The sequence below is a fragment of the Lipophrys pholis genome (assembly GCF_963383615.2).
Source record: "Lipophrys pholis genome assembly, chromosome: 15".
In the NCBI taxonomy this organism is placed as follows: domain Eukaryota; kingdom Metazoa; phylum Chordata; class Actinopteri; order Blenniiformes; family Blenniidae; genus Lipophrys; species Lipophrys pholis.
This window is the reverse complement of record NC_137642.1, coordinates 15,522,636-15,547,406: the sequence shown is the minus strand read 5'-3', so window position 1 is coordinate 15,547,406 and position 24,771 is coordinate 15,522,636. Positions and strand designations below refer to the sequence as shown.

The 24,771-nt window shown below is 42.2% G+C and overlaps 1 protein-coding gene across 2 annotated transcripts in view; it reads right to left on the bottom strand.

Moving 5' to 3' along the window:
- The window catches only part of dst (dystonin), a 107,880-nt gene that overhangs the window by 22,359 nt on the left and 60,750 nt on the right, over positions 1-24,771 (bottom strand). For both annotated transcript variants that reach the window (XM_080481787.1, XM_080481788.1), the window contains 22 exons: positions 19,791-19,943; positions 19,469-19,702; positions 19,080-19,364; positions 18,015-18,563; positions 17,569-17,745; positions 16,545-16,668; positions 15,722-15,930; positions 15,303-15,620; positions 15,013-15,179; positions 14,723-14,879; positions 13,854-13,980; positions 13,622-13,672; positions 12,529-12,764; positions 12,245-12,374; positions 11,670-11,869; positions 11,060-11,558; positions 9,026-10,494; positions 1,816-1,977; positions 1,537-1,707; positions 1,127-1,293; positions 661-820; positions 131-457 (listed from right to left, as the gene is read on the bottom strand). In XM_080481787.1, coding sequence (XP_080337913.1) covers positions 131-457; positions 661-820; positions 1,127-1,293; positions 1,537-1,707; positions 1,816-1,977; positions 9,026-10,494; positions 11,060-11,558; positions 11,670-11,869; positions 12,245-12,374; positions 12,529-12,764; positions 13,622-13,672; positions 13,854-13,980; positions 14,723-14,879; positions 15,013-15,179; positions 15,303-15,620; positions 15,722-15,930; positions 16,545-16,668; positions 17,569-17,745; positions 18,015-18,563; positions 19,080-19,364; positions 19,469-19,702; positions 19,791-19,943 — 6,072 coding nt within the window. The remainder of the gene's footprint in view (positions 1-130; positions 458-660; positions 821-1,126; positions 1,294-1,536; positions 1,708-1,815; positions 1,978-9,025; positions 10,495-11,059; positions 11,559-11,669; positions 11,870-12,244; positions 12,375-12,528; positions 12,765-13,621; positions 13,673-13,853; positions 13,981-14,722; positions 14,880-15,012; positions 15,180-15,302; positions 15,621-15,721; positions 15,931-16,544; positions 16,669-17,568; positions 17,746-18,014; positions 18,564-19,079; positions 19,365-19,468; positions 19,703-19,790; positions 19,944-24,771) is intronic.

The following is a 24,771-nucleotide window of genomic DNA, read 5'->3' as shown; positions in this document are numbered from 1 at the left end:
GCGATAGACGGGAGAGGCTCCAGTGTGAACGCAGGAAAACAAACCAATCATGAGAACAAACTCAAATGTGACTGATGCGAATTAAATGAAAGGACTGAACGTGACGTCTGGCCTGAGGAGGAGTGTATACCCGTTGTTCTGCCAGCTGCTTTTCAAGAGCGTCTATTTTGTAGTCCTCCACAGACGCTTCACGCAGCCTCTCGTGCACCTCGCTGAGCCAGTTCATGAGGGCCACTTCATCCTCTCCGAAGTGCCGGGCGTTTGCCAGAGCTTGATGCAGCATCTCGGCCTTTCTCCTGCATCGCTCCTGGAGCTCTATGTAACTTCCCTGAGTGTTGTCCAGTTTGGTCTGAACAAACTCTTTATCATCCACTGAGCTCACAGTTTTAAGCATTTGGCCCAAGTTGACCACCTGAAACAGGTCTTTACTGTGATTCATAATCTCCTCCTCTAAGGCCTGGGAGCGGGTGATGGAGACAAACATGACATAAACAGAAAACACAAACAAAAAAACAAGAATGTAAAACTGAAATGAAACAAAAAGTGGAATGGAAAATCATAAAAGGCATGGACATAATAAAATGTGAAATAAACAGAAATGCGTTCAGCTGAACATTGAAAAAAAAAAACTCACATATGCCGATGAAGGGTGGATATTACCTTATGTTGAGAGATCTGATCCTCCAGTCTGGTCGTCTCTGTGCCGATCGGCTCTGCATTGACAAGGTGTTTCTCTGTGGCTGCGAGCCACTCGCTCAGAGGCTCCAGAGTCTCATGGAACTGCTGAGTGACCACTAAGATGCTCTCTAGTTGTTTGTGCCTGTCAAAGGCATGAAAATATTCACAATAATGAAGTATAAACAAAGTAAAGTGACCCACTTTAAATTTAACATGCAGATGTGCTTATTCTATTTGTGTATAAAAAGGAAGCACAAGCTATCAGAAAATGTGTTAATGGCAGAGGTGGGAGGAGCAGTAAAGTACAACTACTCATATATTTCTTCTTAATTAAATTTTTCCAAATCAAATTACAACTGGAAACTGTTGAAAGATGCCTAAAAATACAAATCTATGACTGCTCGTATTTCATTTAAACGTGTTTTCCATTACAGCTCTGTATACCAACCTGTTTTCAGCTTTCTTGAGCAGAGCGTCCCACCTCTGTCCCAGACACTCAATTTCTTTTGCAACTTTCTCCTTATCCACAGACTCTGCTAGCTCTGCAACCTTCCCTCCCTCTTTTTTTATCAGCTCCACGGTCGGCCTTCGGTCATCCAGCAGCCTCTGTAAAAGCTGTCAGAGGTAAACAAAAGTGGAGAGTTATTAAGCTCCTTCACGTCGCTTCATTTTGTAACACAGTAAATCTAAAAGACACAAATGAGGCGTTCATTAAACAACAAGCTTTGTGTACCGCACTCATGATTAACAATCCATGTCAATTCAATAAAATTAATTGGAAGTCAAGTGTTTGAAGCGTTCAGACTAAAACAGACATGATGGTTTAGCCTGTGTGTGGTTGTGTTGTGTGGAACTCACTTTCTGCTCTTGTATCTGTGCTTTCACCACTTTGAACTCTGCAGACGGAGGTTTTTGACTGGCCACAAGCTCTTCTGTGTCGGTCAACCAGCTGAGCAGGGACTCCAGAGCATCCTGAAACCTTCCACAATGCAGCAGGGCTTCGTGCAGCTGGGCTGAGCGCTCGGCGATCTGCGGACCACATGGTAAATATAGATGTCATCTGTTTCAAGAGTGCCCGAGCCGACAATCCCATGACACTATCGTAGCCACTTAGGAAAACATTAATCAGCCGTCTACCTTTTTATTGAGTGTATTCCACTTTGAGTTCACACCTTCCAGGTCGTCCTCCAGTTTCTTGGTGCTGGTGCCTTTAGCAGCATTCTGGATCAAACCATTACCAAGAGAGTTGATGTCTTGAAGTTGAGTTTGCAGTGGATCGATGTCGTCTTTCTGGAAAGCCTGAAGACAAATAAACAAATCAAAATCAACAATCAAAGTTGTGGAAAGATCTATCATAACATGATCAACTTAGTAAGTTTTAAATTTTTGGTATTTTTAATCTTTCCCCAAATAAACCAAGTTGGACTCTCTGTGAATTTGGAAAAAGGCCCAAAAGTAAAAGGCGAAGTTGCTCCTTTTTCCTCCCCTGTTTGGGGACAAGATTGCCACATCACCACCTCGAGGTTAAAGTTAGAAGTCAAGCAGACACAAACAACTCTCGAAGGAGTCATCAGCTTCGAGGAAAACAGAGCCAGTAGTCACAGTCGTCTACAATCAGGCCAACGGATCTTCCTGGATAAAACTACTGGGCAATACCTAATACACCCACCAAGTAAACAGATAAATGACAAAAATAGCAATCTAGTAGCTAGGGATAATTTTATGCGAAGGCAGCTTAAGCACCTGTGTGGAGAAAAGACCCATCGGGTCCATTTCAGGACATGTCGCGATGGCATTCAGCAAGGCCTCAATCTCATGCTCCTCTGCATGCTGAAATGTGTGTAAACTTTTAGGGAAACAGGCCTCCAGTGATTGTAGAAACTCCTCCAGCTCCTCCATGTTATACTTGGATGCTCCTTGTTGTACAAGACATGGCTTTGCTTGCTGGCGGCTGTCTATGGGTAGGGTTACAGAGTTTCCGTACGTTTCAGGCTGCGTCACCACCACACTGACCAACTCACAGTCATCCTGGGGTGACACATCCTCCAATAGCTCAGCAGTGGATAGCTCATCATAGTCTGTTAAAGTCCTGGAACGCCATCCAGAGCTGTCGTTTTGAGTCCTAGAACCTAAAGAGGACCTCCCAGTGGAGTATTTATAGTCTCCATTGCTCAAGGTATCCTTTTCAATGAGATTCACCACAGCAGACTCTTTCTGTTTGCTCTCCTGAACCAAGCTGCTGCTATGATAAAGAGATCTGTTGTCCCTCACAGGTGAAAAAGGGAAGTCCTCCTGCCCAGAGCTGAGCGATCGGCCCGTTCTCAGGTCCCCGGACATGTGCATTGCCTCTGAAGACGACAGGCTCCTTGTGCCAGGGCCCGTTCTTATATGAGATCTCTGGGCACGTCGCTCCCTCTCCACTGTGGGACTGTACAGTCCCGAATCCTCTTCAGATGTCAGTGAGCTGGTCATGCTCTGTCCTCGTCTCCCATTGCTCAGCGTGGGCCTCTCCACGCTCCCCAGGCACAGCGTTCCACTGCGGCTCGCATACTCGCCCAAATTAGTGGGGGCAAAAGTCCTCCATGACCGCCGATGATGGGGATGGTCCTTCTTCTCTCCTGCCTGCAGACGTGACTTTGGCAACACCGTGTCATTCACCCTGATCATGTTCCCATTGAATTTAAGTCCATCAAAGACTGCGCGCTCATCCAGCAAAGCAGGTTTTCTTGTTCGGAGCTCAAATGAACTGGAGGCAGAGATAACTCCATTTCCACAGAGGCTGCTGAGGTCCAGTGTGCGGTGCGAGTAAGGAAGGGTGCCTGTGAAATGTCGGGAGGAAAGGCTGCCCTTAGAGCCCGAGTCTATCTGCTCATTGAGTCGGACGGTGTCGTAGATGGATCTCTGGGGCACATAGCAGTCGTCAATGTTCAGGTCCTCCTCCTCCCCCTTCCCTATACAGGAAGGGTTTTGTCTGAGGCAGTCTGGTCTGCTCAGCGGTTTGCCCATGCTCACACAATTGTCACAGCTCACAACAAAGAAAAGACTAAAGATGCTTTGAGATCCTTTGAGGTATGAGTAGTTGTAGCGCACACTGAGCAACTCAAAAACGAGCTCAATGTCAACAAATCACATGGGAAGCAACTGTGTACTAATAAGGAGTATCTCTCCTCTCCTGAATGAGAATTTAACAAGTAAACACTGAACATTTCCACTTCACTTTCCAAAACATAATTTACAATAGCCCGAGGACATTCATCTGTAAAAATTTATTTCAAGACGAGATCTAGATAAGAAACTAAATGTGTCAGAAACACAAATATATCAACGAGTATAAATAGCTAGGACTGAACAGCAGCATTATGTTCCATATTAGGAAGGGAAATCCCAAAAAGTATTCCTCCGGGCTCGAGCATGTGTCGTGCCAAAAAAACTTAATCAGATCTCTGATTCAAAGTGCGTCTTTTCCCCTGAAATCCTCGCAGCATCCTTGTAAGCTGAAAGAAAATCTTCGGTGCGAAGTAAAAACATCCACAGACAAATCCAGCAGGCTCTACTCAAAACTGTGGGCAGCTCCGAGCAGAGCCGGTACTCCTAGATAAACAAAAAACGCTGCCCTTCCTCGCTCATCGCTCCCCTCGCACTGACAGACACCCTCCTGGCAGAGGGTTTCATGCCCCGCCCCCCCTCATTATTCAGACAACATCTGCCACAACTCCATTTGTGCTCAGAGCCGCTCCGGCACATGTTGATTGGTGGACATATGACCCTTTTTTCCCTTTCTAATTCCCCCTTATGTCTGCATGGCCCATATGACTTCACCTCTAAGCCATCCCCTGCATCCTGACACAGTCACTCACTTTTCCTCTTTTATTTTTTTTCCTTTCGCTGACTGAGGGAATGGGGAGGGGAAGAAGTACCTACGAGCTTTTGTAATTCACACACACACACACACACACACACACACACACACACACACACACACACACACACACACACACACACACACACACACACACACACACACACACACACACACACACACACACCACACCAAAAAGAAAAAAAGCAGATCAGCACACAGCTCTGATGATGTCACACATCCTAAAACAGATGCACATTTTTCCTTTTTGCCCTCTGCTTTCTCCTGGTGGATGGTTGCTCTGGACCCTGCAGACATTCTTAATTACTGAGGAATGCTGAGGGAGGCACAGGTCCCAGGTAATTTAACACCCACCGCTCTGCCAAGTGCACGAACGGGCTTTTATGTCCACTGGCCGGGGCAAAAGAAGAAAGGAGGATAGAGGAGATAATGACGGGAATTTATTTTTGTTTCTTGGATTGTCTGTAGCATAGTGGCTTGGTACGGAGCTGAATAGCCCTGGCTTCTTTGTCCAGCTCTGCACACATGAGAGGAGATGAGGACAGCAGACTGGCAGTGATTAATAAGATCTGTTGTTCAAGAGAGAGGATGTGCCACTATTGAGTCCTTCAACCTTTCACAACAGTGAAAATGAATGAATACAAATGATTTTCCTGAATGTTTTTACTTGTTCAAAGCCTTTTTGTTCACATTAGTGTCATACCTAAAGGTTTTTTTTTTTTTTTTGCATAATCATTGGGGGCGCTATTCAAGTCAAGCTAATAAAACCAAATACAAAGCATTACTTGATTAAACAACCTCTCGAAATTATTTTTGGGTAAAATTTTTATGGAAAAATGTGTCCAAAAGCAAGTCAAATGTAATTAATTATAAAATGTGTTTTTGTTTAAAACCTTTTAGTTTCATTTACTTTTATGTTTCTAAAGCTATACTTACAAGTATTTAAAGTATTTAAACCTTGGTGGAAAGATCATCAGTCTTGTAAAGAGAATTAAGAGGAATATTTCTTTGTTGATTCAGAAGTCAAAACATTGTTCAGGTTTTTTTTTAAGTCAATTTTCCACAAGGGAAAACAAGAGGTCATGGACATTCATAAAATGGAATGCTACTTAAAGGACACTAAATAATAGAAACAGAGCCTTATTACAAACGTCCTTGAATGAGTTGCATGACAATAAATATTGATATATGCGAAGAGGCTCAGATAGTTATCAACAATGATTTACTACAGTAAGAAAGTGATGAATTCAAACACAAGCTAAATGTTAACATCAAGTCTGTAATCATAGTCATCTCATTTCGTTTAAACATCTGAACTTTGGTAAGTACATCCCCGATTATTCAGAGCACTGTTCTTTAAATCACATTTGTGACTCTAACTCACTTTATAAATCTTGTTTGTACTTTTAATTCAAAACCATTCCCTGAAGGCTACTAAGTCTACTCCCTGCAATATACCATAAACAAAACACAGTTTATTCTCAATAAGGGAAAATATTTATCGCTAAAAATACAGATTCCTTATTAGTATGGATGTTTAAATTAACTAAGTGACTAAGAAAGTATTACATTTAATGTTGAAATTACTAAACAGCACAGCACAGTTGACCTTCTATTGCAAGCTATCATGACAGTATTTCAAAGTGAGGCCAACTGCTGCTACTTAAAAGCTTTTTATATCATAGTCAAGAATTTCAAACGATCCTCTGTCCATTAGGGGCAGCTGAAATCTGTTTTCATACCTCAGATTAAGTATGACACAGAGTAAGAGCATTTCATGAGGCCACGACTTAATCATCTTACAACTAATGCTGTACTTGTATAGAAAGTGGCCGATAGAAGTTTCACGTTTCACATGAGGGAGAACGTGCCGAGACAATGTTGCAGTGAGTAAGGGCTTCATGGCCAAAATGACACTTTTCTATCACCACCTTCAGTGTAATGAAAGAACTCCACCGTGATTCAGAAGATGGAAATTCTTTTTGAATTGTAAAACACACTGATGTAATGTCTGAACTGTGAGAAAAGACGCCCACACAAACCCCCCCCAGTGGTGTTGAATCACTAAGTTAAACCTTTACGGTCGTTTTCACTTCTTTCTATACATACGCCGGGACTTCTGAGCTATGACAAAACTCACGTGAACACCAAGAGTGAACGTATGAAGTCAAGCACGTCTTTAAAACTTCACCTAAAATGGTAACAGCCATAGAACGAGACAAATCCAAGGGCTGCCTTTCTTTGTTTATTCCTTAGTTCTGGAGCTGCCAGTAAATCTCACTCCCTTACAATAACAATGGTCTCATTCATGGAAAGTTGAATAAAATTTGATAGAGTTGTTGACGATTTTCATACTGCAGCTAAAATCAGGTCCTATTACTGACTCACTGTTTGTATTCATGTGCAACAATACTTGTCACGAGCATAATTGTCACAAAGAGGATTTTCCACCGGCAGCTGAGGCCGTATATGCCCTCTGAACCCAGAGTGGTGGCGGGACAATGGCCTGGTGGAAACATGCACACAGCGCTGCTTAGCAACAATATGAATCAAACACCTCTTTAATAGTTGCTCTATCGGGCCTTTAAAGCCAACTCAGCTCAGTAGGGGTGACACCTCCACCCGAGCCATTCTGATATTTTAATCCACAGAATTCAGCTGGAGGTCTGCATGCAGCCTACCAACATTAGTGAAGCGCCCTCTTAATTGAAAAAAAAAAAAAATCCCTTGACCTACATTATAAGGACAGATCTGTGTCATTTCCCCATACACATCTGTTTACATTGTTCTACGATAATACTATCCAATACAGTAAATGAAGAAGCATTGCATGGTTTCACCTCTGAATGTAGGCTAATCCTCTTTTTGAAAACTCCACAGGAATTTACAAGGTTTAAAATATTTCTGCATCTGTCTGCAAATCTTACTAATGCCTGACTATTGCTTTGTCCCCGAAATGATACCGCTAAAATTACCCACAATTGTAAACACAATAGGGAGAGTCAGAACAACTGAAAACTGACAATTAGGAGGAATAGGACGCTGTGTGGCATTTGTTGCTGCTTATATAAATCTCCTGCATTATACTTCAATTTTCATCCAACCATCATTTGTTCTGCTTTTATCTAACAGACTTTAACGTTCCCTGATTTTCACTGGCTGTTGCGCAGCCACTCTAAAACTATTTTCATCCATCCATCTTATACGCCACTTATCCACTTGAGAGTCAAGGAGGGGCTGCCCATCACAGTGGAAATATAGACGGGCACATAGTCACACATGTACTTTAAGTGCAATTTTCAGTTAACCTCAAACACGTGTTTGGAGTACTACTCATAAAACATAATTTGTAATGTCAAAAAATCTGCCATCATTCATATTTTTATGTGGTTACAAATACAAACTATTGTGCTAAACTGTCTTTTGTGTCTCCATTAGATCAATGAAGACTCAGGGCAGCACTAAATAGGTTCAAGGTAGTATGATTTGTTGGCCTTCAAGTTAAAAAAGGTCAAACTAACACAACTGAGGGCTTAACGTCACATATGATGTCAGGCTGTGAAGACTCAAAGCAACAATATCTATGTTAAAAGATCAGGATGCAGGCTCAGCCTCATTATTGAGTCAAGCGACACCATGCTGGCAGCCACCTGGCTACGACGGTCCTTCCCTCTTTCCCCGTCACTGCATATGGACCCCAGCCCTTTTGTTCATGCCAGATGCCCTGAATAAACCAACAATCCCCAGAGAATAGTGACAAATGAAGCAGGAGTGCTGAGTTAAGAGCCTGCTTCTGCCTGGATGCTGCGTAAGCTTTTATGAATGGACAGTAGTCGAAATGTCATTTGTACTTCTGTGTTTTGAATGAACATTACCAGATTTAGATTATTTTTTATGAAAATATCATATGCTATTGGACAACTGGATTCCAGCAACAATCACAGGTTTGTTAGAAAAAAAAGAAAGAAAGAAAAGAAACATTACTCTATATACTAGATATATAGGTATCTAATCATGTTGATAGTAAGACTGTGCATTTACACTATGTGCATGATTTTTCTGTAAAACAATGTAGAAACCAAAGTAGCATAGAGATACTGACCAAAACAAGCTATATATTTCAAGTAAATAGAGTATGCACATAACTAATATTCAGACACGCCCTCAATCTTTAAGCGAGTGCAAGACATTTCTTGAGTAAAACATCACTATGAGTGTTGAAAGCAATCTTAAAAGCACTCAGATCCTGAAGAGATATGAAGTCTTTCAAGACAAATGAACACTTTGTGCAATACTACTATTATTGATCAAGAGAGTCTACATAAACATGTATGAGTATAATGTGGGAAAACTTGTTACCATCAAACCGTTGTACTGTTGGGATTCCAAACATGTTCAATAATACTCCTGTTTTCCACTTTTTAATCACATAAATCAAACTGAAGCTTTGAACATGAGTCAACATACCTTGAAGGCCTCCAGCTGTTGATTGATCACGTCTGTCTCCATGCCGACGGCCTCCTGGGACGCCTCCTTGTCCACAGCTCTGCTCAGTTTGTCCTCCATTTGATGGAGTTGATCATACAGCTCCTCCAAAGTGGTGAGGGTGCGTTGCACCTGCCCCTCTCGCCCTTTGGCTCTGTCCAACAGTTTGCCGCACTGCTTACTCAGAGCATCCAGATCTCTCTTCAGGCCCAACAGATCAGGCGAAGACTCGGTCTCAAGCATCTTCTTACAGCTGTCTCCAGCGTTGGCCGTGTTTGCCATCAGCTCTCGCAGCTTGGCCATAAAACTCTGGATGCTGTCCTGCTGCTCTTTAAGAGTGGACAAGTCAAGGTCCACAGGAGACATACCGTCCAGCTCATCGTCCAGCTCTGTGAAATGGGTGAACATCTGTCGAAGGCTGCTCTGGAACTGCCCAATGCCCTGCAGTTTACCCTCCAACACCTGGCATGTGTCCTCTAGCTTCTTGTCGAGGTTGCTGTAGTCTTTTTCTAGGCTGTCCGCCTCGAGTAAGAGATCTGTCACACCTTCAGCATCTGGGACTTCGACTACAAGGTCCTTGGCCAATGCTTTCATGTGCTCTACTTGGTTTTGCACTCCCTCTAAACTCTTATGCTGAGCCTTCATGTTGGCTAAATTCTTGTTGCTGTAAGCCTGGACTCCCTGTGATTCATAAGCATCCACCTGCTTCTTGGCACCCTCGAGATGACCTTTTGCCTCTTTGAGGGCGTCATTAAACTCCTTAACGGTGCGTGAAATCTTCTCCAGGGAGTCCCTTTTGCCCTGAAGACCTTCTACTATCTTGTCCACTTGTTTGCCAATGCTGGACTTTTCTTCTTTGATGGCGTCGGTGTCTGTGTTGGCCACCTCGAGAAGGCTATCTGCAGCCGTGTTGAGCTGCTCCACCAAACCTCTGTGCTTGTCCACGTCCTTCTGGAGAGCTTTCACCTGAGAAATGGAGCTCTCCACCGCAATAGGGTCAGCACTGAGTTTGACTTGACCCTTGCTGGCCTCACACTCCTGAATCCAGGAGCTCAGCTTTTCCGCATGCTCCTGGTACTTTTGAGACTTCAGCAGAGCAGTTTGAAGCTTCTCAGCTTGCTCTGCAGAGCTCTTCTTCACCTCCTCCCAGTTGGACGAGAGGGTATTGAGTTGCCCTTGTAGTGCTAACTTTTCTGCACCATCAGTGTTGTGAAGAAGCATCTCTCCTTCTCCAGTGATTGTATTATAAGCTTCCTCGTGGTCGCGGAGTGCCTGCTGGAGCTTACTGTGCTCCTCCAGACTTTGTTGCAGAACCTCTACTTTGGCGGAGATGGGCTGAGGCCTCGACTGGTCCTGGAGCTTCTCACCCAGCCATGTCTGGAAGTCTTTGGAAGTCTGGTGAAACTGCTGGGAGCTGGCGAAGGTGGAGTTTAACTGTTCGATCTGTTGGGCTAAAAAAAAAAGAGAGAGAGAGAGAATGGAGGGAAAAATTTAAAGGGAAGAACTTAAACACAACTGTGAATATGTTTCCAACATAATCGTGTAGTCCATTCTATATTTCACTTAGTCTCAGTTCTAAACCGAACATTCATCATGCTGAAGACAAAAACTGTTTTAAATACAAAATCTAAATAAACTAGTGAGATTATATGTAAACTGTTTAACCAATGTGAGGAGTTGCAGACATTTTATGTTATACTTAATCATTCCGTTTGCTAGTATTAACCAAATGCTAAAAAAGTTTCGATAAGCAGCTCAATTTTGTCTCGATTTAATGATTTTACCGATCAAAGATTTATTTTCCTGTTTTATGGTATCCTAATCCATTGTATGTTCACTTATGTCTAAATATGCATTTTTCTGACAATAAACCTTATTGTAAATATTATTTTCATATTTTGAAATAGTTATTACTCGCTTTTAAAGTAAGGTGTTTGATTGGATTTTACAGTGCGACAGTTCCTTCTGTTGTAAATATTACAACACTACAGAGTGAGATTGAGATAAACCACTAACCTGTTTTCTCCTCCAACTGTTTGAAAGGCTTGCTGACGCTCTCCAGCTGCCGGGCTAAGTCTGCTTTGAGATAGTCTTCCGTCACCATGGCCGCGAGCTCTGCGTTGATGACCTCAGCATTCTTCAGCTTCTTCTTCTCCTCCCTCAGCTGAGCGGAGATGTTTTGGACGTCTTCCAGCTGCTTCTTCACAGCATCCGGCTGGGTGCTGTGACTGTGATGATTTGTGAGCTGATTCTCCAGCTGACAGGTCGTCTGACTGAGACTCCTCAGCAACTCCTGAAACTGCCCGGTCTTGACCGCTGCCTGGTCAATGAGGCTGTCTCGTTGGTCCAGCTGTCCTGTGAGGCCTTCCCACTTCTGTGTGACGGCGGCGAGCTGCTCCTTCACCGCCTTCCCGCTCGAGGGGTCTTGGTTGTCTGTTGAGCTGAGGATGGATGAGGCGGCTTTCTCCAACTGTTCGTATTGAGGTTTCCGACTCTTGAACTCATTCTGGAGGATCTGAGGGACGAAGGGAGTAAATCAGTCAAGTTGAACCCTTCTTCAGGAAACCCCGGTTCCTATGAGATGCGCAAGTGTCACATTGTTCCCGACAGCCAGCACCTTGCTTACCTGAACTTGCTGTTTCTGCATTTTAAGCATGTTGGGGTCAATGGAGAGGGGCCCGAGAACGCTCATCATCAGCTCTTTTTCGGAGAGCCACTGGCCAAGCTGGAGCTCAGATGATTGGAAGATGTCCAGATTCTTGTTGGACTGCTCCAGGTGCTGCTTCCTCTCCTCGACAGAGCCGCTCATTTCTGCCCAAGCAGCATCTAAACAGGAGGGTGCAGCAATCATATCGCGCCTGCATTAGTCAGCACAACAACACCTTTCTGTCGTCTTCCCCACTGTTTTTCCAGCAAACCTCCCATTGTGCAGGATCTGGCATCACAAATGTGTTAATTTAACTAGTGCGGAAATAAAAAGGTACCGAGGCTGGCTCACAAATTGTTGTGTAAATTGTGTAGGTGGTGCAATTTTAGAAGACACACACACAAAAAAAATATATAACATTTCACAGAAAGCATTACTCAGACAGCAGCACTGTAACGAGATACATTATTTGTCAGAAAAATTTGCCGTACTTTTGACAGTCTCAGTGTCATAAATTACCCGGGGCCATCTGGAGACAACACCTTGCTGCATACCTATTTCAGCCAGCATCTGCTTCCATTTTGCTGCCTCCGGGGAGTTTGGGTGAGTCTTAATCAAGTTAAGAAGCTTCCCTCGGAGCTTCTGGAGCTGCTCCTGCTTTTGCTTCATGTCATCTTCAAATGCCTAAGAACATAAAAAAGAATATCAAATCTTAAAACATGTGATTTCCAAAAGGAATGCTGTTTGACTATCACACTCACTTCTAAATAAAAACCCTGACAATTGGATCCATAATTTCATTTGACAGTCAATTTGGTAAGCAATAAAATTTCAGTACCTTCTGCTGCTCAAGCTGCGTTTTCACTGAATCCTTCTCTGTGCCTGCATTGCCCCAGGATGCTGCAGTCTTTTTCATGTCCTTCAGCCAGGTCATCATGTCCTCAGTTTCGTTTTGGGCATCTTTCACCTCCTCCACCAAACTGCTCAGCTCTGTTGCTCGACATTTCAGTGTGTCTCCGAGGTTTGTGTAACCCTCGCTGATGAATGTCATATTCTGCTGAATCCCCATCAGCTCTGAGGACATCGGAAACAATTCTGTCAAGTTTCTTCAACAAGACTTTGCTGCATGAATGTAATATTCTGACTAAAACGCTAGTTGGACATTGTTAATGAAGCATTGTAGGACAGTATGTTCAGAAAGTGAAAGTGTCTCAGGAGTGTTTTCAAAGTTAAAACAATAAATCCATCCACTTATCGTCTACACTGCTTCCTGACACTGGGTTTAGTGTTTCTGATTAACTTCAAACATATTTTTTATGGTCTCAAGGAGAAAAACGAAGAGCCCAAAAAAGCGGAAAAAAAACAAAAAACCTGTAGGCTTCAGGAGAACATGCAAACTCCACATAGAACGGCCCTCAAGCCAAAGTAGGACTTGAGTCAGGGATGTTCTCACCGTGAGGTTTACAATTACACCACTATGCAGCCTAAATAAAGTATATACAAGTATTTTTCTAGTTGAAAAGGGTTTGAACAATTTAACATGGAAATTACATATTATTAAAAGAAATAAGGCCCAATAAATAAAATCCCATCTCATCTCATTGAATATTGGTCTTTAAATTTGAAAATTTGCATTTATTAAGTGAAAATTGTGAAGGAATGCAAAAACATTTTAAGAATATCAAACTCTGTCTGTATTTTCATTGTGTTCCTTTCACTCATCTGAACATACTGATACAAAGAAAAAATATGTATTCAGTTCAAAGCTACATCAACCATAGCATACCTCACACAGTGCATTACAAAACAGCAGTCACTCACACACCCGCACATGCTCGTGCACACACACACACACACAAATACACACACACACACACACACACACACACGCACACACAAAGACACAAAAAGACACATAAAGACACAGTTACCTTTATTTGTTAGGTAAGTATGGCTTGCTGGACCACCACCATTAGTAAGAGCTGATGCAAAGACATAAGATAGAGTTTGAGTAAAGAACAGGGAGTCTGACCACCATCTCCCTCAAAGTTGTTTTCATGATCTCTAACAGTTAGTCATGAAATTCAGACATGAGGCCAAAAGCCATGCTTCCCACTCCACTGAGAGATTGCGATGAATGAAATGAAGTGTTTTGCTGTTTACCTGACTTGTTAGTGGTCTTTGTCTTGGCAGGGGATGTGAGAAGAGTAATGAGGCTGCACAGTGCGGATCCTTTACTGTTCAAGTCTTCAACAGAAGGGCCTTTAGATGTCCATTCATCTATTAAGCCCTGAAGAAAGATTAATCACACAATTAAATGCACACAAAAGAGAATCAACATGACAGCTGGCACCAAAACCACACACATTCAGAACTGCAACATAACCCATCTGTTTTTAAAGATAATGTATTTCTTTTCTTGTATTTCTTTCCCTCTGGGCTAATATACTGAACAAGTCTTTTTGGTTTCATCTTTAGAATGCAATACTGTATAAGTCTGCTTGTTGCAGTTTCACAATATGGAGAGGAATTGCACACATACTCCATGTACTGCGACCAATCTAAATAGAAAAAAAAAACCATGAATAAAAACAAAACAAGAATTCGCTTTGTTTCTTTAAATTTTCTTTCTACAACTTTTTTTTTTTTTTTTTTTTACAAAATCTGTTTCTGTAATCTCTGCTGTAACATATCTTGAAGAAAATAGTCTCCCTGTTGGACATCGTCATGTTTCACTCCTACATCTGTCCTCTAAAAACACTTGCAATTCATCTGTCAGTAGTTGGCAGAGAAAGCAGGTTGGGATCGTGTAGCGTTTAGGGAGGAGAGCATGATTACTATCTATTAAAAACACTAGGATCTGGTCTGTTGCAGAAAACATGAGCGCCAAAGTTCTTCATCTGATGCTAAGTATAACATCAATTACTTTCATTTCAGAATTTTCAATATGCTTATGCTACTCGAAACATATAGAGGGGAAAAAAAGAACTGTGTTTACAATACGGGTTATTCTTTATTTATCCACGACTCACGTTGACTATCTGCAGGTCCTTCTCCAGGCTTTTCTCACTGCTGTTTGGCTGAACTGCAGGTACTTTGTCACTGGTCTCCTCCAGCCACTTGGAGAGAGCACTGGCTGCAGATCTGAACTCTCCCAGCTGGTCCTGACAGGACGATAGTTCCTCTTCCCTGAAGCAGACAACAAAAACCAGTCAGAATACGCCTCCATGAGTGCATTACCAACAACAAATAGCCACTAAGGTTAGACTAGGTTTTAGAATTAATTGGTTAAAGTTAAATGTTTCTTGTTTTTTTCCCTCACTTTTCTTTGACAGTGTCCTTGAAGGTGTTGAAAATATTGGAGAGATTGTCCATCTTGCTCTGAATCTGGACTTTGTTTCCATCTGTGCTCATTTCGGACAGATCCTTGGAGAGACTCTGCAGCTTCTCCAAATCCCTGGCGTACTCGACCATTTCATCTTTAGTGTTCTGAAGTGAAATCATCATCATAAAATGAGAACCATGATCTAAATGACCGAGAAGATCACGTGAATGAAATACATCAGTGATGTCACCATCGCCAGCTTCAGACCAGGTCTGCAGTACACTTACCTGCATCATCTTCGAGAGCTCATTAAACGTCGTCCCCGGCCCGTCTGTTTCGTGCAGCTCTTGTGAGCGCTTCACAACAAACTGTTGGACTTTATCAGCGACGTCTTCAAATTGCTCGACCTTTTCTTTCAGTTGCTCCAGTTGGGAAACCTTCTGCTTGTGCTTATCACAAGCGTCAGAGAAGCGCTGGGAGAGAGCCTCCATTTTTGACTGGAGCAGCGCGGCGGCAGACGGATCCGCCGTCTCCACAAACGTCTTCACTTTAGCTTTCATAGCCGAGATGCTGCTCTGGCGGCTTGCGATGTCCTGCTCCAATGCCTTAAAAGCACAAAAAGGACAAAACGAAACTGTTAAATAAATACTAAAAGGAACATTTCACACAGTTATTGTATTTCTGAAGTCATGACAGGAATTCGTACCGCTTCTCTGCTGAGTATTTCACCAATAGATGCGGAATCCAGAGGGATTTGGCCTTTCTCTTTTACACTGGCTTCCACTCCTTCCATCCATCCCATCATCTCGTCCAGACCATCCTGCACACTCATAGATCGAGTCAGTGTGATCTGCAGCTTCTCATTTCGGTCACTGACAGACTTGGACAGGTTGTCGTAGCGCTCCACAACGTCATCTGCAAGACATGGAGAGAAATCAGGTTGTGCTGAAAAAAATATAATTTCTCACTGATTGTTGCACATGACGCAAACATTTCAAAATAAAGCAAGATGATATTAGATTTCTGTGTGGCTCTTAAAGCTATAAGTTCAGAAAGAGATCTTAGAGTGAAACCTTGTTGAAGTTAAAGGGCAATCAAATAGTGAGTACAAGGTTTGACACTGAAAAACATGGATGGAAGTGGAAGAGTAAAAACTGTTTGATTGAAAACTTCTGCTACCTTAGTGACCCATACAAAAGCCAATTAGTTAAAATAGAATAAAATACAATATAAAAGTATGTCACTGTTATAGAAATAACAAGAAACTCTTACTGAACCTCCTTAAGTGGCCTTCCTCTTCTCTTTGTTTTCTTTTCATTTTTCATTCAGTGATGTTTGACATTCAGACTCACCTTCAGATATTTAGTCTGAGCTCTCTGAACAATTTAGATGAGGATACTGGGATCATCAAGGCCGTGTATTTAAAAGTTATCCATCCTACTGAAGACATTACTTATGATGACAAAAGCTTCAATGTCAGTCCTGAGCTAATATGTGGACGTGATACAATGTCCACCTGATTTCCTCACCTACGGTCTCCTGGATCTCATCAGGGTTGCTGAGCAGGTCTCCTTCAGATGCTATCAAAGCCTCTGCAGTTTTACGTAAAGTGTCGATTGCAGTCTGATGTCCCATCATCTGACCTTGAAGGGCCTGCAAATTAGAGAATTGAAGTTAGTAAAAAAAAGAAAAGGGGGGGATTCACCTTCACAAACAGCAGAACCATAATTTAAATGTAATATTATAATATGCATATTTCATCAGACTAACAGAAAATTAAAGACAATTGCGATTTGGGTGAAATGTGTGTGCTCATCTTGAATGTTACAATTCAAGAAGATGTTGGGATTTATGCTGTGATCTGTAAAACTGTGGTTCTTGGTTGGCTCATAGGCGTCTCTTATCTGGGCATATCTTTTCTGTAAGTCAATACCTCCCTACAGAGAAATGTTCATGCTTGCTGCGGCCAAAAGTTTTAACAGAGACAGCTCTGTCAGCCTGCTTTCTTATCCTCTCATTGGAGAATGCACCCTACAAAAAAACCCCAGAGTTAAACTGTTCACATTTGGGTTTGAAAGTGGAGCTAAAAATAGCCCTCCGTTCTTAAGTCAGTGGAAAGACTGTATATGGTAAGGCAGGTCTATTGTGCAAGCCTGCGACCTCGTAACCCCGTGGATGTTCCAAGTTTTGCATGTGTTGCTTCAAAAAGAAGTTATTCTTTATGTTTGTACTTGGCTCATTCATAAGCTCACATACATTGAAGTTTATGTGTTGGTGATGAAAATTATAACAAGCACAGCTCCACGCCAAAGCAGCGATGACTGTAAAGATCCATTTTTCAATCTAAGATAAAAGGATATTTTACGCATTTCAAGGGAAAAGTATGTGAAAGAACTTTTTGTTATGTATATAAATATTCTAAAATAAATAGGCCACATAAAAAAAGAGATCAAGAAGCTATTTTAACAAAACTGCCTTCTCAGACAGATCACAGAACACAAACTTGGTTTCACACGCCATCTGACTGCTTCGACCCTGCTGTGTGTTTCTTGCCTTGGTGTCTTCCAGCTGTTTCTGCAGTGTCTGTGGGTCAGCTGATATGGCCTCTGATTGATGTTTTCTCGCCTCCTCCTCTGAGCCGTTGAGCCACTTCAAAAGTCCAGCGCTCGATTCTTCATACTTCTTGTATTTGTCGACCACTTCTTTGAGGTTGTTGCCAAGGACATTGCACTAAAAGAAAAAAGATAGAACAGAATTCAATACTATCTGAAACTAGATGAATGAATCAATCTTTACTGCAGACTCTTGCGTCCATATAAAAACATATACATGATAATCTGTGTTTCTTTAAAATAGGTTTCCGTTTTACATCATTTTCACAGGATAAAGTGACGTCTTCATGAAATATTGTTTTTATATAAATATATATTTAGAGTTATTTGTGGAGTCAGATGCTTCCACCTTGTGGCACAATTAGACCACTGCATATTGCTCAGTACCTGTGAATGCAATGCTTTGTATCGACTGGCTGCTGAATCCAGTTTATCCTGAACAGCAGCGCAGGTCCCTGAAGTATCCACATGCAGCTCAGTGTTCTTAGCTGCAGAGTCAGTCAAACCACAGGCTTTAGCCACATCCAGGACCTTCTGTCCTGAAATCGTGATGAAGCGAAGGTCCCCTTTATGGGAAATCACATCCTCTGAGAAGCTTTTCTGTTGCTGAAGTTGATCACTGAGTACGTCATGGGAGCCTGCAGGAGCACCCAGCTCCCCGATCTCTGCTTCAGCCTGGTTTAACCAGCCTTCAAATTCGTCACAGTCGTCTTTGAACTTCTTCAGCTCCTCCTGGACGCCCTGCACCTGCTTCATCTGCTGCTCAGCCTGAGTCAGGGAGGTCTCATAGCGCTGCTTCAAGTCTTGGATGTTCTTCTGCAGAGTCTCTTTCTCCTCGGGAGACAGAACGTTCGCTTGCTTGTCAAGCAGAGCCTGAGCTGACTGGGTGGCCATGATCAGATCCTGCTGCTGGGACAGAATCTCCTGATGACGTGCCTGCAGACACAACAAATCAATAGCTGCCGTCACTTTTACTATTTCAAACTTTTAAACATCTTAAACTCTCTTCTGTTTCCTACTGTTTTTATCTAGTTTACGTGCCCAATCTCTACAGAATCCAACTGGAGTTGTTTTCATTTACTATTTAAATTTTGCTAATGATTATATGGTTTTATATTACTATATCTTATAGTAAATACTGTTAAAACGGCTCATTACATCTTCTGGAAGTCATTAAGAAAACATGAGTCTTTGAAAAGCTCTAATCCAGATAAACTATTAATGAAATAAAATCAGAAACTTTGTGAAGCAATTGTGCAGCAAATTCCCCGTGGCCTGTAACCACAAGTTGTGTAATTTATGTTTTTAATGTGGAGTCACGCTAGATTAGTTTAGGTTTCAGTTTTGGAACAGTTTCCAACTATTGTGTAAATCAATTTGTGTCACTTCTCATGAGTCCATTTTCTTCTTCCAAAGCCAGGAAGCGAGTGATTGTTTTGCAACAAACTTTACCTTGACTCGGTCGTACTGCTTATCCAGGTCGTGGGCTGCATCGCACTTGCCCCCGGTCTCTCCGCCAAAATCATTTTCAGTGGTCTGTAAAGCATTTCCATTGGCATTGTCGTCCTCCCCCATCAGTGCCGTAGCCGAGGTTTCCTCTGGCAGGTTTCCATTTTCTGCACTTATATGGTCAGTTTGCTCCAGACTGCTGTTGTTTTGATTCCCTATGTTGGATATCCAGCCCAGAAGACCTTCGATTTTGTTCTTACTTTCTTCAAGCCGTTCCACAGCTGCTGCCTGCACAGACGGACCACACATTATCAATGCTGATTTCATATGACCACATCATTCAAATTCTCCGGCAATACATATTTTTCCACAAACATGAAAGTAATCTGAACCTTTTCGCTCTCTTGTTTTATGGATGTTGTGACCACCTTCTCCAAATCCTTCCTGGACTCCTCTGCACGCTGGTTGATGAGCTTGGCTTTGTCTTTAGCCTCTTCCAGCTTGCTCTCAATACTGGCGACTTGATTTGGCATGAGTTTGCTGCGATTTTCATCCAGAAACTTTTTCGTACTGCTGATCACCTCATTTAGGGCGCTGGCGTTTGTCAAAACATCTTTTTGCAGAGCCTTCAAATCAGACGGGCAATAAAGCAGTTGTTGCTGTCATTTCAAGAAAACTTTTTTGTGATCAAATCAAGGAAAAAGTATATCAAACCTGATGTTCCTGTTGGTACTGCTGCAGGTCCGAGACACATTCAGCGTTCCCAACCTGCTGCTGATGACCAATCAGTTGGTTCTCGGTCAGAGTGAGATTATCACAAACTTCCTCCAACTTTTTGGCAAACTCCGTCTGTTTCTCCAACAAAGACTGAACAAAATAATAATAAACAATACATTTTTAAATATCTTAAGTTAAGATCAAACTTTACAACCATAGAACTTTTTTTGGAGAGAGAATCAAACCCATTCACAATAAAACATTGACAAAGAAAGGCCTCCAGCAATGTCACACAAAGGCGTATCTTTATAGTCTGAACGCCTAATTTCATATTTGGTAACAGAAAACCCATAACAACATAACAGAAATTCCTGAAGCACACACAGAGGACCATGCAAAGTCTATTTAAACACATTTCCCTGCATCAAAAAAGCATAAAGGTCTAGTATGCTGTAAACATGCTCTTTGTCATCACAGCTTTGATCTCGTAACAGGAACCAGAGAATATCTTATTGTGTGTGTTAGTAGGCTCATTGTGCATGAAAGTGTTCCGACAAACATTTTTTTTTTTCCAGCGTTAACTGTTCACTGGAGTCTTCAGGCCTGCAGAGTACAACCAGCAGAAAGGTTAGTATGCAGGAGGGTTCAAGCATTTAAACATGCAATGCAGTCACTTGTTCAAACACTCAGGCATTTACAGTGGACTCACTTCAGCTCAACCAATCAGTAAAGAGAACTAGTGAATAACATAAAATCAAAATGTTGACATGTCTAGACAAAAACTGGATAATTTTATCGTTTATATGTGATCAAATATTTTTGTCAGGAAAGTAGATTTTTGACAACAAGTATTCTACATCCACGGCACAAAAAAAAAAGAAAGAGCATCTTAAACAAACATCAGCACAAACACAGGCAGACCTTCTCCTGATTTTCTCGTTCTTTGGTTTCCAGTAGGGCCTCTAAGGCGCTCCTCTGCGTAGCAGCCTTTTCTATCTGGTCCCTGAGCCCACGCTGAGTGCTGCTGAGGAACTTCAGGAGGCAGCTACTCTGAGCAGGACTCAGAAAATGAGCATTCTCCGAAATGAAGCACTGGATTTCAAATGTGACGTCCTCCAATCTGAGCCTGGCTTCTTTGAGCAGATTGTCTTCCGTGTCCTGGAGGAAGAAAAGTTGGATATTTGCTTCATGATTCTGGTATCTGTACCTACAATGTGTTCAGTTAGACTTTAAATGTACCTTATTTTGTTGGTTCAAATTTTTCAGTGCGTCCACATCACATGAGTTCAAATCCACATCCCACATCTCAGAGTTTTGCTGAATGAGACCTTTGAGTTCCTCAAGATCACCCAAATATTTTTGGTAAGTTTCGTCCAAATGAACCTGAAATCACAAATATGTTTGTTAATGGCTGCTGCTACGACTTTAAATGTAATGTCCCTACCATCTGAACACCAACCTTTTCTGTTTCCATTGCTTGGACCAAAGAGTCCCTTCTTTCTGCACACATGTCAGACACAGAACTAAAATGTGGCTCCAGCTCCAGGTACGTTGAGGCCAAATCTTGGTGGATTTGAATGGGAATGTCCTCATCAACACAGTTTATAAGCTGCTTGGCTTTTTCCATATCAACCGTCAGAACATCAGACAGTCTAGACAGATGTGACTCCAGAAACTAGAAGAGACCATGTCAAGTATTATATAACCAAACAACAGCAATATATATGATTTAAATGTGATGACAATTCTTTGCACATATTAAAGTTGAGTTCTCTAACCTGACATTCATCTATCTGGACCTGCAGCTCCTCCATGCTGTTGCCTGTGGGCACTTGGGTTGGCAGGTCTTTTTTGACATCTTCTAAAACATCAGCATGATCCTGCAGTCTGCCAACACACTCTAAATAATCCTGGACAGAGAACAGCTGCTGTGGGATAAAGCAAAACAGAAGGCAAATGTTCAGCAAGCATGCTTTGATTAAACAAACTAATGGATGGTGCTGAAATAACACTGAAACTAAATGAACCTTATGTTTGACTTCATCTTCACAGGGGTCTGAGTTGCCAGATGGTCGTTGAGTTTCCGCAGCAGCGCGACACAAACCAGTGTTGTCCCCTGCCGACTCCTCGTCCTCCTCCTCTGAGCTCTCCTCTTTGATGCTCTCCAGTGTGTGCCACCTGTCCTGCTCCTGAGAGTCGCCCCCCAGCGCACTGCTCAGAGTCTCCATCACCTCCTGAAGCACTGAAAGGTCTTGGCTCGAGGAAGCGGCCTTAAAAACCTGCAGTAGTTGAAGCTGGATATCTGAAGGCTGTTCTGTCCTCTCACTGACTTTTTCTTCCTCAAATGTCAGTTTTGGATCTCCTGTGTGTTCATTGTTTGACTGGAGAGTGTTTTCCTCATGTGAACCCATGAGGAGGCCAGTGCTCGTTGGCTGTGTGAACTCATGCAAACGATCTTTATCTGAAGCCCGTGGAGGATTTAGATCTAAAGCACTCTTGTTTTCAAGGTCTTGAGTTTGTGCCTTTTGAAAATCACTGACATCAGCCCTTGTTGAAATAAATTCCCCTGAGTCATCTTCATGAGCTTTTAAACCATTTGGAGAGAAAAAGCTGGAGGAATGGCTGCCGTCTGATAGGGAGTGATAAGCTACATGGGGATCTTTACATACGGCTGACCTGTTTTTGTCCAGTTCAACCTCAGATCCCAACCGTTCCCCAATCCCTGGGTCACAACTTCTTAGGTCAATGTCTGGATTTACTGCTCCTTCACTCCTTTCAGATGCAGATACCAGCAGAGTACAGCTCGTGGTATTCAAACTATCACAATCCACATCTGGATTTAGTTCTTCCTTCCTGTCATATGCAGAAACAAGCAGAGGACCAGTAGTGGTGTTCAAACTACTATCACAATCCACGACTGGATTTATTTTTTCTTTCTGCTTTTCAGGTGCAGAAACCAGCCGAGTCCCAGTAGTGGTATTCAAACTACCATCACAACCAATGTCTGGATTTAGTCCTTCTTCTCTCCTGTCATATGCAGAAGCAAGCAGAGCATCACTACTGACATTTAATCTACTATCACAGTAGATGTTGGGATTTACTTCTTCATCCCTTCTTTCAGATGCAGAAACCTGCAGAGAAGCTCCAGAGGTATTCAAACTACCATCACAACCAATGTCTGGATTTACCTTTTCTGCCTTCATTTCAGGTGGAGAAACCAGCAGAGTACCACTACTGACATTCAGACTATTGTCATAATTCATGTCTGGATTCATTTTTTGTTTCTGCTTTTCAGATGCAGAAACCTGCAAAGTAGGAGTACAGGTATTCAAACTATCACAATTCATGTCTGGATTCGTTTTTTCTTTTCTCCTGTCATATGCAGAAACAAGCAGAGCACCACTACTGACATTCATGTCAGGATGTACTTCTTCATCACTTTTTTCTGATGCTGAAACCAGCCGTGTACCAATAGCGGTATTCAAACTATCACAATCCATGTCTGGATTATTTTTTTGTTTCTGCATTTCAGATGCAGAAACCTCCTGGTTAGCACTAGAGGTATTCAAACCACTATCATAACCAATGGCTGTTTGTTGCTGCACATGACAGGAGGGAAGAATTAGTAAATCAAGAGCACCACTGCTGACATTCAAACTGTTACCACCATCTATGTTGGGATTTACTTTTTCTTCTTTGGTTTCAGGTGCAGAAGCCACCAGAGTATCACGAGTGATATTCAGACTACTATCACAATCCATGTCAGGATGTACTTTTTCATCCATTCTTTCTGATGCTGAAACCAGCCGTGTACCAATAGCGGTATTCAAACTATCACAATCCATGTCTGGATTATTTTTTTGTTTCTGCCTTTCAGATGCAGAAAGCTGCACAGTAGCACGAGATGTATTCAAACCACTATCATAATCCATGTCTGACCTTCCTTTCCCTTCCTTTGTTCCAGATGCAGAAACCTGCTGAGTAGCAGTAGAGGTATTCAAACTAGGATCACAATCCATGTCTGGATTTACTACTTCTTCCCTCCTGTCATATGCAGAAACAAACGGAGCACCACTACTGACAGTCAAACTGTTATCATAACCAATGTCTGAATTAGCTTCTCCTTCCTTTGTTCCAGATGCAGAAACCAGCAGACGAGCAGTAGAGGTATTGAAACTACTATCACAATCCATGTCTGGATTCATTTTTTCTTTCCTCCTGTCATATGCAGAAACAAACTGAGCACCACTACTGACAGTCAGATTGTTATCATAATCAATGTCTGGATTTACTTTTTCTTCTTTGGTTTCAGGTGCAGAAGCCAGCAGAGTATCACGAGTGATATTCAGACTACTGTCACAATCCATGTCAGGGTGTACTTCTTCATCCCTTCTTTCTGGTGCTGAAACCAGCCGTGTACCAATAGTGGTATTCAAACTATCACAATCCATGTCTGAATTTGCTTTTCCTTCCTTTGTTTTGGATGTAGAAACCTCCTGCTTAGCACTAGAGGTATTCAAACTATCACAATCCATGTCTAGCCTTACTTTCCCTTCCTTTGTTCCAGATGCAGAAACCTGCAGAGTAGCAGTAGAGGTATTCAAACTACTATCACAATCCATGTCAGGATGTACTTCTTCATCCCTTCTTTCTGGTGCTGAAACCAGCTGTGTACCTATAGCGGTATTCAAACTATCACAATCCATGTCTGGATTATTTTTTTGTTTCTGCCTTTCAGATGCAGAAAGCTCCACAGTAGCAGGAGATGTATTCAAACCACTATCACAATCCATGTCTGACCTTCCTTTCCCTTCCTTTGTTCCAGATGCAGAAACCTGCAGAGTAGCAGTGGAGGTATTGAAACTAGGATCACAATCCATGTCTGGATTTACTACTTCTTCCCTCCTGTCATATGCAGAAACAAACGGAGCACCACTACTGACAGTCAGACTGTTATCATAATCAATGTCTGGATTTA